Source organism: Taudactylus pleione, unplaced genomic scaffold, assembly GCF_031769625.1.
Source record: "Taudactylus pleione unplaced genomic scaffold, aTauple2 ptg000173l, whole genome shotgun sequence".
In the NCBI taxonomy this organism is placed as follows: domain Eukaryota; kingdom Metazoa; phylum Chordata; class Amphibia; order Anura; family Myobatrachidae; genus Taudactylus; species Taudactylus pleione.
Window position 1 is genome coordinate 62,694 of NW_028284575.1, and position 13,511 is coordinate 76,204.

General features: G+C 43.8%; 1 protein-coding gene across 1 annotated transcript in view; it reads right to left on the reverse strand.

The window, feature by feature from the left end:
* Nucleotides 1-8,066: 8,066 nt before the first annotated feature.
* The window catches only part of LOC148521163 (E3 ubiquitin-protein ligase DTX3L-like), an 82,131-nt gene continuing 76,686 nt past the window's right edge, over nucleotides 8,067-13,511 (reverse strand). The window contains exon 3 of the mRNA XM_088475563.1: nucleotides 8,067-9,203. Coding sequence (XP_088331689.1) covers nucleotides 8,067-9,203 — 1,137 coding nt within the window. The remainder of the gene's footprint in view (nucleotides 9,204-13,511) is intronic.

Sequence of the window (13,511 nt, forward strand, 5' to 3'; positions counted from 1 at the left end):
GTGTCACAGTGCTTATATATGGATACTCTGCGGAGGTAAGGCATACAGTGTCACGGTGCTTATATATGGATACTCTGGGGGGGTAAGGCATACAGTGTCACGGTGCTTATATATGGATACCCTGGGGAGGTAAGGCATACAGTGTCACAGTGCTTATATATGGATACTCTGGGGAGGTAAGGCATACAGTGTCACGGTGCTTATATATGGATACTCTGGGGGGGTAAGGCATACAGTGTCACAGTGCTTATATATGGATACCCTAGGGGGGTTAGGCATACAGTGTCACAGTGCCTATATATGGATACTCTAGGGGGGGGGTTAGGCATACAGTGTCACAGTGCTTATATATGGATACTCTAGGGGGGCAGGTAAGGCATACAGTGTCACAGTGCTTATATATGGATACTCTAGGGGGGCAGGTAAGGCATACGGTGTCACAGTGCTTATATATGGATACTCTAGGGGGCAGGTAAGGCATACAGTGTAACAGTGCTTATATATGGATACTCTAGGGGGCAGGTAAGGCATACAGTGTCACAGTGCTTATATATGGATACTCTGGGGAGGTAAGGCATACAGTGTCACAGTGCTTATATATGGATACTCTGGGGAGGTAAGGCATACAGTGTCACGGTGATTATATATGGATACTCTGGGGGGGGTAAGGCATACAGTGTCACAGTGCTTATATATGGATACCCTAGGGGGGGTAAGGCATACAGTGTCACAGTGCTTATATATGGATACTCTAGGGGGGGTTAGGCATACAGTGTCACAGTGCTTATATATGGATACTCTAGGGTGGGGTTAGGCATACAGTGTCACAGTGCTTATATATGGATACTCTGGGGGGTAAGGCATACAGTGTCACAGTGCTTACATATGGATACTCTATGGGGGAGGTAAGGCATACAGTGTCACAGTGCTTATATATGGATACTCTGGGGGGAGGAGGTAAGGCATACAGGACCTCATTCAGAGTCGGTCGTAGCGGCCGCACGGTCGTACGCATCCGATGCTTTTCTTTCTGCGCCTGCACATGGCTAGCTGTGCGCATGTGCGTACGAGCTCTACCGATGCAAAATACTGTGGGTCGTAGGGCTTCCGAAACGGAAGTGGCTTGCGAAAGTTGATTGACAGGAAAGTCCGTTTGTGGGTGTATTCGGGGGTGGTGGTCTGCAAACGGAGGCGTGCTTCAGCGTTTCCAAGCGTTTTAGGGGAGTCCATAAATTACCTGCTGCGTATGACCATGAATTGCGGAAGCATGACAATGTCACTCTACGAACAGGATGATCGTCCAGGCTAAGGTAGGCAAGAAGCGTCCATAAACCACAACAGTACAATCGCTAATCCGATGTTACTTGTGATGTTTCTAATTGGAACCACACAAACCAAGCAGCTAAGATTGGTGCATTATAACTATTAACACTGCTAATTACCTTGTAAATGAAATCACTTGCGTGTGCATTAGGGAATTCTTTACACAACTCTTTATTTGTGTTTTTTTAACTTATTTTTTTCTGGCATTTTTTAAAACATATAGCATTATGTTTTGCGTAGCAGCCTTTTCAGATACCATACTTTTTAAACCATGTATACATTGATATAGTTAAATATGGACATTTTGATAATAAAGTTTAGTTTATTTTTTGAAATTAGCCATAAATCACAATCATTTTTAAAATTGTTAGGGCAACATTTGTCAAAAAATAAAAAAAAATAAAAAAATTAGAAAAGAGCTTGAGACATTGGTGACAAGAAATATGGGGACTCGCTCCATCATGGCAGGTGGGTTTGCCTGCTCCTGGGTATTGGCCCAATGATCCATGGCCCCAGCAATGGTCTCCAGGGCCACCGCCACCCTCACCAGAGTGGTCTCCATCCTCAGGAGAACACATCTGTTCTCCTGAGTTTGGGAGACCAACCTGGTGAGGAGAGGCACTGCTCATTCCGATGGTTGCCCTGGAGTAGACTCCACAGGGTCCCCAGATGGAGTACTTGGATCTTCCCCTGCAGAGTCTCCATCTGTGCTGGACCCAGACCTGACCTCAGGAGCAGGCACTACCTCCTCTCAGTCTGGAAAAAAAAAATTTTTTTTTTTTTTAATTTAAACGCATACACGTTTTAGCTTTATACTTTTTCAATACAATAAATATTTACATTCTTGAACATGTGGAGCATTGAAGTCGGCCATGTCAGTGTCCATAGTGGACACGCCGACTATCTCCTCTTCCGTCACACATCCCTGAGCCAACGTCTTCAACCTCGTCATGGTCAGCTCCTCAGGGATGGGACCACCACCTGTCCCCGCAGCATGGTCCACCCTACTCCGTAGCTTCCTCTTCAGCTGGTATTTAAAATCAGTCCATCTGACAATGTGAATTGTCATTTTTTCAGGGTTAGTTTATTAAATTAAGATCTAGCTTTTGACTTCAGTACACTCACAATATCATTTCCTTACCTTTTTTTGACGACTTTCATGGTTCTGTGGGTTGTCCCCACAGCATTAACAGCCCTGGATATCTCCTCCCAAATCCTCTCTTTGGCTCCAGCCCCCATATTTCTTGGGGCATGTACAAGGTTAGCCATTGTCATGGTCACCAATGTCTCAAGCTCTAGCCTTGAAAACAGTGGATTTCTGGGCCTTGGCCTGCTGGGCTCCGCCTCCTCCTCCTCCTCTCGTGGTGGTAGTGGATTCCCAACACCTACAATAATATTTTTGTTTTAAAAAATAAAAAATGCATTTTTTGAACATATGAACTGTTATTGTGAAATTTTACAAATGTGTTTCAAATTTACCTGCCTCATTTGGCCTCTGCCCACCATGCTCCTCGCTTGCCATTTTCAAAACTTGTGAGAGAGCATGAAGACTAGTGCTTGTGAAGACTATTTGATAAATGTGAGCGCATCCCTGGATTGGTTACCCGTGCATCCCTATTTGCCTACGTACAATGCACACCTTGCCTGCATTCCTTAATCACTGCATGGGTTGGGCGAGATGTGAGCGCATCCCTGGATTGGTTACCCGAGCATCCCTATTTGCCTACGTACAATGCACACCTTGCCTGCATTATTCAATCATTGCGTTATTTGTGCCCTTATTTAAGGCAAAGCCAAATGTTCCCTTACTTGTGGGTTGTAGTTGGAGTGATTTTTGGTGCAGGAAGGGATTTCTAGTGTTTACAGTGTTTGGAGTTGTTTGAGTGGTGCTTGTGTGTGTTGTTTGAGTGTTTTTTTGTGTTTTTGTGTTTTTTTATTTTTTTTCCCCGTTTTTCGGGGGTGGGTCTTTTTTGGGGGGGTTCCTTTTTTTGGGGTTGTTTTTTTTTATTATTATTATTTTTCTGTTTTTTTGGGGGTGGGTTTTTTTTTTTTTTTAGTTTGCCCAAAATAAAAAAAACACCGGTTACTTTGCGTGCTGGGGTGGCTGTGTATTTTGTGGAGCAAAATAACAACGTTCTTTGCAGACTCCAGTAAGTGTTTCAGCCTACTGCAAGCAGATTTCATTTTTTTAAAAATAGTAATCAAAAACGAACATTATTCAAACAATTATAGTCAGGTTTTATATTTTTGTTTTAGGTGTTTAACAGGCCAGTTGGTACTGGATCCAGGTAGGTGTCTATTTTTAAAATCCGAAAAGTTTGTCGTATTTAAAATTACAGTGTTTTAGGCTGTTTTTTTTACATTTACTAATGCATTTGGCAGATTTTTCGCAAAAAACACAGTTATTTTGACATTTATTTATATTGCACAATTTCAAAGTTAAGGATTGTTTTACCAATAATAGTAGTTTTATACGTGTTTTTTTTTTTAATTTAAAACTTTTTCTTCCATAAAAAAATATTCTGAACACAATCAACACCTGTAGGGGTTCCAGAAGATGGCACAGCCCAACCCTGTAAGAATATGCATCATTATTACTAAGCTAAGTATTTTTGGTTAAATTTTGGACAAACATTCTCACCACAACAATTTTTTTTCAATCCAACTTTACAGAGCGATGTTGGCCAGCTAATAGTGGCCATGTTGCCCCCTACCAACCTTACTCAGCCTCTTCCTGGGCGTAGGCATAGGAGGCGTGCAAGGGCCAAGATCTATAGAACATGTGTCACCCTTTTTGGAATGCCTGATAATGTGGTTTTAACCACTTATCGCCTGCCTCCAAATATTATCCTAGACACTCTTTCAATAATAAAGAATGATCTAGAAAGTCAGATTAACATTCCTACAGCAATCACACCACTTACACAGTTGTTGGCGGTGTTACATTTCTGCACCTCAGGGTCCTTCCAAACCACTGTGGGGCTGGTGGGTGGCCTCTCCCAGCCCTCATTTTCACGGATCCTGAGGCGTGTGCTAGATGCATTCGTCAATCATATAGCAAATTTTATTAGTATGCCTTTGGATATGGAAGCCCTTGATGTGGTAAAGCAGAAGTTTTTTTAGATTGCAGGCTTTCCACACGTCATAGGGGTAGTGGATGGCACTCACATAGCACTTCAACCCCCTGCACGCAGGGAACAAATCTATAGGAACCGTAAATATTTCCATTCGCTAAATGTAATGGTGCTATGTGATGCTTCCCTCCAGATCCTCTCCCTGAATGCCAAATTTCCGGGCTGCAGCCATGAGGCATACGTGATCCAGCATTCAGGGATTTGGCCAAAATTAACCACACTGCAAGCTGGTGATGCATGGCTTCTTGGTAAGTATAAATCCAGTATGTAGCTATAGTAATAGTGTAAACATGGTTTCCTAGAAAAAAAATTTAACTTTTGGTGTCCCATTTCCAACAGGTGACAGTGGATATCCTTGCACACCCTGGCTGCTGACTCCTTATTTGAATCCCACACCAGGGCCACAAACTCAATATAATGCCACGTTTACTGCCACCAGGTAGGTGGTGGAGCGCTGTATCGGCCTTTTAAAGGGTCGGTTCCGGTGTCTCCATCACTCTGGTGGTGCACTCATGTACTCGCCGGATATGGTTTCTCGCATTGTGGTCCTGTGTGGGATTTTACACAACATCGCAATAAGGAGTCGAGTACCCATGCAGCCAGAGGATGCTTTGCCAGAGGATAGCCCCCAAGAGGAAGGTGTTGTGATGCTGTCAGGTGGGTCCAGGCGCGATTCTGTGGTTTCCAGATTTTTTAAGTAATATTTTTTCTGTGGGGGTAGGGGGGTAAGGTGCGCTCTTCCTGCTAGTAGTGGTGATGGTGATGACTTGTGTGTGTTTGTGAGTGGTGTTGATGACTTGTGTGTGTTTGTGAGTGGTGTTTTTTGTGTTAAGTTTGTATCTTACACTTCCAGCAAATGTATTTTTAGTTGAAACTAATTTTTATTTTTTTTTTGGAAAACAAAAATAACACTTTCCTAAACTGAAAAAAAAATGGAACCCATTGGCAATACCCTGTACTGTTTTTGGACAACTTACAAAATTTCTCCGGATATACCACCACATGTGTAGTTAATTTTGATGAAATTTGTGTTATTTTTCTGTAAAAAATGAAATATTATGTTGGAGTTTAGCTTTTGTTGTTTATGTCTGACTAAGCATGATATGTTCTTTTTAGAAAACCTGAGTCCATTTTTTTATTTTGGATTCTGTTATGAAATGCTTTTTACAATTAAAAGCATGTTGGTAACATGTTTGTTATTGAATGAATTTGTTGTTAAAATAAAAGGTTTGGTGTACATTGTTTTGGTATCCCATTTTGAGGTGGATAATGTAGGGCAACCCCAAAAAATAAAAAAACATTACTGCAAATGTTCTTTAGGTTAAAAAGGATTTTTTTTAAAATATTTACACTATGGAAAGGCACCCAGCTTTGTTAGCAAACTATTTGAAATGCAGAATTACACCAGTTAACTTTTGCGAAAAAAGAGGACAAATGTTTTACTTTTTACACAAAAAAATTTACTTGAAATGCAAACATTTGGACATGTGCAAAGTTAAAATAAAACTAAAAATGCTGCAGACTCCCCACAATCCACTGTAGGCAGCAGTAGGCCTCCAAAGATGCCCACTTGCTCGAGTGAGCTCCTCTCTTATGCCTCCAAGTATGGTTGTTAGATCTGTGGACATAAAAATGTACTTGTAGGTTAAAAACATCTAAAAACTGACCCACATTTTAACATTAAATATTATTCAATGTCCCAAACAGTGGGTGGACACAATGATGTTAGGGTGTGTTATAAAGTTTACGCCACACAACATTATTATTATGTAGAAACTTTTATGGTTTCAAAACACTGGGAAACCCTAACTATGTGGCATAATCAAAAAAACCCTAGGATGAATTGAAAACAACTGGGAGGTATATTCCTAAGTCATGATGGCCATATCATTAAAACACACTGCACGTATTCACAATGTGTTGCCAAAAGGACTGGCACCTGGCAAATCGGACCATCGCCTCTCTAGTTGCGCAATATTGCGCCGAAATCCCGCACGCCGAAGGGCTTTCCTCACCTCCGCATAGGCCGCATGCTTTAAGCGGTTGGAAATGGGAGGCGGTGCATTGGTTAGCCGCCTGTCCAAAATATTGACCAGGATGCTTAATTCCCGACGGGTAAAGGCCGTGGCTCTCATGATGGCAATGGCAGATTTTACAGAAAACATGAAATATACATGGGGTAAAAGAAAGATGATTGGCTAAAATATTTACTCAGTTTCCTAAAAAAAAAAACACAATTGGACAATCCTTTAATCATGTCCATGAAAAATAAGGACAGATTTTATTGGATAATACACGCAGTGTGCAATTACAAACATAAGAGTGCAAATGATGCTAACGCAAAATGCAAATGCATTTTTAAAGTTAACACAATTATCAACAGTACATTCAAAGATAATAAACATTACATTGTATTCAAAAAAAAATAAATACACGAGAACGGGGAAACCCTCCCCAAAAAAAAAACAATAAAGTTTATTGACACATTAAAAAAAACTGGTTAAAAAGAACAGCAAGAGTTAAACACTCTTAATTAGATAATTGACAACAAGCTAATAACAAGCTGTTCGATAGTCCATGTAAACATGACATGTGACCATGAATACAACACATACGGCCGCAACCATCACAACATAATTAGCATACAGCGACTGACAGCGCATGACTATGATTGTCTCGTTCGTTCGATCAGATCAATCAGTAGCTAGAGGAGGTGCAGTGCTAATGAATGGGCGTCACTTTGTTTACGATCGACCAGCCGTACGATCGCTTCCGTATAGGATTTTGCAGCCGTAGCCCGTACGACCGTGTGGCCGCTACGACCGACTCTGAATGAGGTCCACAGTGTCGCAGTGCTTATATATGGATACTCTGGGGGTGTAAGGCATACAGTGTCACAGTGCTTATATATGGATACTCTGGGGGGGTAAGACATACAGTGTCACAGTGCTTATATGGATACACTGGGGGGTAAGACATACAGTGTCACAGTGTCAGTGGCGTAACTAGGGCAGGGCGAGCGGGGTACGTGCCCTGGGCGCCGTGGGACCGGCGGCACGGGGAGACACAGCCGGCCACAGTACCGGCCCACCCTAGTTAGCCAGTGTAGTGCCGACCGCAGAGAGTGCGGTCATCGCTACATATGTACACAGGACCGGCGCTAGGCTTCCAGTGCCGGTCCTGTGCTGCACAGCTGAGCCCATTCCCTCCCCCTGAGCGCTTGCCCAATAGCGCCAGGAGGAGGGTGGGTGGCAGGCGGGCTCAGACTGTGCTAACACACACATCGCCGCCAGCATGGCAGCGATGTGTGTGTTATTCAGCAGCCAATGAGAGTTAGACGGACTCTCATTGGCTGCTGCTGCTGCACACACATCACCACCGAGCGGCGGCGATGTGTGTGTGAATCAGCAGCCAATGAGAGTCAGATAGACATTAGTCAATAGAGGTTTTTAGCATAATCATGGCCAAGGTTATGGGCCTACCCACCATATCCAGGTAACCTCTTTCGGGTAGGTCCCTAACATACTAGGGTTCAAATCCAGAGTGCAGGACACCCCAAAACTGGACCAGCCAAGCTGATGATTTATAAATATGCCCCTATATCACTGCTTAGTACATCTGAGTGCAAGTGAGCACCTCCGCACTAACCTTCTGAATCCTGCTTGCGATTCTGTCCTGAATTTCTATAGTTCCACTTCCTGGCAGAGACTCTCTGGATGCTGTGTCTGACATAGTTCCTTCGGGCTGGTTTCCAGTAATGGTCCCGTACGAGACGCCACATATTGGGCAGACTGGCTTATGGGCCATGGCTACCTGGAGACAATCAGAGCAAAATACATGCTTACATTTAGGTAGAGCTTTTTTCTCCTTTATCTTGTCCAGGCAAATAGGACATTTATTGTCCTGATCATCTGCGCTCGTATCCTTCAACTTCTGAGTGCCACCTCCAGAGGCTGAGGCCGCCTCGGCTCCCTGCGGTTTGATGAACTCAACAAGTTTTATGTTGTACTTCTGCTCAATGTCTTTAATATTCCCGTGTTTATGTAGGATATCCATGTGTTTCACTTCTACTATGACCTCAGTCTCGTCTCTGGATGAGATGGTCACAGGCCTTCGAGGCTCGCCCGTTCCTAACAGCTCTACAGCCTTGGACACTTCAGATTCAGGTCCACGGAGAATTATTTTATCTCTCTCCACTATCAGTAAAGTTTTTGTGCAATGCCCTTTGATATACTGTTTAATGTCTTGTGATAGAGCCCTAACGCTGGATAAGGCCACTTCTTTCTGCGCCCAGTCGTTGGTAATTGTTTGGATCTTGATGGTAAACATTTGCTTGGCTCGATCAACAGAGGAATCTGATCCCAGAGCACTGAATCTTATATATGAGCTTCCCTCTGATGTGTCTGTATTGGTGATGTACGCTTTACATTGAGTCTCTATGTTTTTCACTTCCTCTGGATAAATCTCCAGAAAATACTGATATAAAGCTACCGGTACACACACACAGTCCGCCCGTCCCTCCGGGGGGTTCTCCGCTCTCCTGGTTTTTGATGGTTTTGTTATTCTGCCTTCTAATTGCTTCTGGAGACAGTTGTTCAGTTTGTTTAAGAAACTAATGGTTCCTCTCACCTCAGTGCCGTCATCAGTCTCCTTCATTCTCAGGTGAGCAAACTTGTGTTGTATTTCCTGTCTGCTCACCTTGCCGATCATGTCATTATTTAACTTTGCTGAGGCTACTGAAACGATCTAGAAAAAGAACCAAAGTGAGATGATTATCATATTATTGACATTACTGGGATTTTATAAACTGGAGAACGCTAGACATAAACATTGCCAATGTATAGATAAATAAAGGATAGGTCCAGCACTCACGCCTGCACCTTATGCCCACTGTCAGCTAGTTTTCAATCAGTAACATGTAGGGGCACAAAGGGGGAGAGCAGGTACTAATTACCCAGGCACAGGCTTGTTGTAGGGTCCTACTCAGCTGTGAGAATGTCCCCCTTTGCAGTGCATAGCACCTCAGTACCTGAGCCCTGTAGCTGTCCCAATGGCCCTGCTACTGTGCACAGCTATTCCCGATCAGAGGGGGTCATTCAAACCCACTCGTGAGCGGCAGTATGCTCGCAAGCGGGTCGATGTTCCCCCACTGCACATGCGCATGATGGAGGGAGCTCCGTCGTGCGCATGCGCGAGACCCGGTGAGCGACGGGCTCTCCATCGCTCCGGGTCTCGCACCAAAGGGGGCGTGCTGTCGATGTTGATTGACAGCACGCTCCCTTTGGTGGGCGTGCCGGGGGCGTGCCTGCCAGACGGAAGCGTTCCCATGGGAACGCCTACCGTCTCAAGCCGGCCCCACTGACATCACTAGTGATGTCAGTGGGAGTGATTTTGGCTCTGATAGAGCCAAAATCACTCCAGGGCTTGCGGCAGCGAGACCCTACCGCAGGGTCTCCATCGCAAGCCCGATGGTCACGATGGTCAAGACCATCGCGACCATCATCATGGACGCTCGCTATAGCTGTGGGTGGTAACCCACAGCTATGCGAGCGTCCATGAGGACGCTCCAAAAAAAGGTAGGAGGGAGCTGATTCAGAGCGAGCGCTCTGGTCAGAGCGTTCAGCTCTGAATCAGGCCCAGAGTGTGGGGACCAGGAGTATTCTGACTCAATAACCAGACTGTAAGTGTAAAGTCCCTGAGATAATTTCTCTGTGCTTATCTGTATTGAACCAGTACTTACACCAAGAGACTGTGTCAGAGAGTGTCAACTCAACTAGTAAGGCACGTATGAAGAATCCAGATGAGGGCTTATTCAAGCTGATATTCTTGTAATTATGCATAACATAGTCGGTGAAAAGATGATAATTTGCCAGAACTCAACAAGTGCAGCTGCCAGCTAAAATGGTGACATCAGACCCTAGCTACAGAAAACCAGGAAGGCCAAAATTAACAAGATGCAAAGCTTTGCAATAATAACATGTTAGAAACTAACAGCATATGAAACATATATATATCGTGGGACATGACACTCCCCGTCTGAAATATTTAGATTTCACGATAAATCAAACATATAATAATGTCCTTAGATGAAGTCCAGAATTGATCTCAGGACCTGTAACCTATAACAGAAGAGAAATGTTAGATCGAGTTCCAAGTAATAAACCCATCTTCGGATTGGGGATGTCGCAACTTGCAAACACTCCCACCAACCCACAGTATAATCCAAATAATAAAGTGTCGATGGTATATCATAGCTGGAAGTTTGTGGTAGAATACTCTAATGATGAGCTGAATCTGGTGGCCAAGTCCTTCTTTACGTGATATCTTCTTTTGGAAGAAGAAGCACTAGTTCAGTGATTGGACGGAGGAAAACTCGGACAGAGCCTCCTTTGGTCAGTTTGACCTCCACCTTACGAACCTTTCCATCGTCATTAGGAGCAACCTTGGTGATAAGACCCATTGGCCATTCATTGCGATGAGCCTCCTTATCCTTCAAAAGAACAAGGTCCCCGATCTGGAGGTTGGGTTTTGACATCTGCCATTTGTGACGACTTTGAAGCATATATAAATACTCTGTCTTCCAGCGATGCCAGAACACATTGGACAGGTGTTGAACCTGTTTCCACTGATGCCTGTAAATGTCACTGTGGTCTAAGATTTCAGGAGGAATAGAAGCAGCTCCAATCTTCTGGGTAAGAAGAGTGGCTGGAGTAAGAATGGTTGGAGAATCAGGGTCTGAGGATACTGGGACAAGTGGTCTTGTATTGATTATGGCAGATATCTCTGCAAGGAAGGTAACTAAAACTTCATGGGTGAGAGGTGACTTGTGGTCCAGCAACATCGAATCGAGGATTCTGCGTGCGATTCCAATCCTGCATTCCCAGAATCCTCCCATGTGGGATGAATGTGAAGGATTAAAAACCCAAGTGCTCCCATTGTTAAATAAGAAATTGCCTAATTGCAGTTCTTTGCAGGCCCCACAAAGTTAGTACCACAGTCGGACCTTAGTTGTTTAACAGGTCCACGGATAGAGAAGAATCTTCGGAGGGCATTGATGAAACAGGAAGAATCCATAGATTCAATCACTTCTATGTATACTGCATGGATGCTAAGACAAGTAAACAACACAGCCCACCATTTGCTGTTTGCAGCTCCAACACGGATCCTTCGTGTAATGACCGACCATGGACTGAAGACATCCACTCCAACATAGGTAAAGGGCGAGTCTGTACTTAGATGATCTGCTGGAAGATCTGCCATTTGTTGCTGTTGGTGTCTTCCTCTTAACTTGTGGCACTTAACACATCTATGGAGCATGGAGGAAATAAATCTCTTCATCCCTATGATCCACAAGCTGGCTGACCTGATGGCACGTTCAGTAAACTGTCTGCCTTGATGTTGTACCTGTTCATGATGGTGTTGAACCAACAGCATAGCAATATAATGTTGACCTGGTATGATGACAGGATTGTGTTCTTTGCTACATAGATCGGATCTCACTATACGACCGCCCACCCTGAGCAATTTGTGCTGATCCATTACTGGGTTTAGTTCAAAGAGTGCACTGTTCTTGGACAGATTGACTCCCTTAGCGATCTCATTAATTTCCTGACAGTATACTTCTTGTTGTACACACCGAATGAGAACCCCCTTTGCATGTCCGAGATCTGCAACTGTAGGATGATCCTTACAGATATGCCAACCATGACACTCTGGTGATGTGTCCTTTAAAAAGCAGTGAGCAATGTGGATTAGGCAAGCGGCGGCTCGCACTAACGATGTCCAACTTGAGAAACGCTCAAAACGATGTGACTTCAGCTTCAATTTTGTAGTCACGGTAGTGTAAAGTGAGGAGCTTGTGGGCCTGATTTCTTTGTCGGACTCGGGATCGACCAGCCCATAGTTGGTATTGGTAGGAGGTAAACAGGGATCATCATATAAGAATCTTGGATGTGACAACCACATGTCAAAGACTAGATGCTGGTGAAGGTCTTGTTCCTCGATCATCTGGATTAAAGTTAGTGGCGATGTGCTGCCAGTGCTCAGGAGTGGAGAAACTTCTGATGCGCTCTACTCTGTTGCTGACGTATACATAGAATTGTTTAGTTTGGTTGTATATAAAACCAAGCACGACTTTGCTATCTGTGTAAAATGCAAATGAATCAATTGGAACATCCATTTCGTCTTTTATAACTTCAGCAATTTCTACTGCTAGCACAGCTGCACAAAGCTCGAGTCTTGGTACAGAGTGTGCAGGTCTTGGGGTTAATGTGGCCTTACCCATGACAAATCCACAATGTAGTTTGTTGTTGGTTTCAGAGATCCTCAGGTAGGCTACTGCGGCTATGGCTTCAACCGATGCATCTGAAAAAATGTGGATTTCTCTCCTGATAGCAGCTGAAAGGGAGCTGGGATTTGGAGTTGTTCCAATATCTTCAAAGACTTCTTCCACATCTTTGTTGTTGCTCAATAGGTAATGGAGTATCCCAATCTAAGTTCTCTTTGGTAAATTGTCTCAGCAACATCTTGCCATGGATGGTGACTGGAGCTACAAACCCAAGAGGATCATAGATACTTTTTATGACAGATAGAACTCCTCGTTTGGTGAAAGGTTTGTCATAGGCTAATACTTGGAATGTAAATATGTCCTGTTTGATGTCCCAGAGTAACCCTAGGCTGCGTTGTATTGGAGGAAAATCAGAATCAAGATTAAGATCCTTCAAGTTGGTGGCATGATCATCAGAGGGAAATGCTTCCCTTACCTTTTGGCTGTTGGTGATAATCTTGTGGAGCCTGAGGTTTGCTATAGAAAGCCTTTCTTGTGTTCTGGTGGTGAGAAGATCAATTGCCTCTTCACTTGTGGGTAAGGATTTTAGTCCTTCATCAAAGTAGAAGTTCTTTTCAACAAAATGATGAGCGTCAGATCCATAGTCCTTCTCACCCTCCTGGTCTGTTCTCCTGAGTCCATAGATTGCTACCGCAGGAGAGGGGCTATTGCCAAATACATGCACCTTAATCCAATAATCTAGGACTTTGTTGTTGACATTGTTCTCC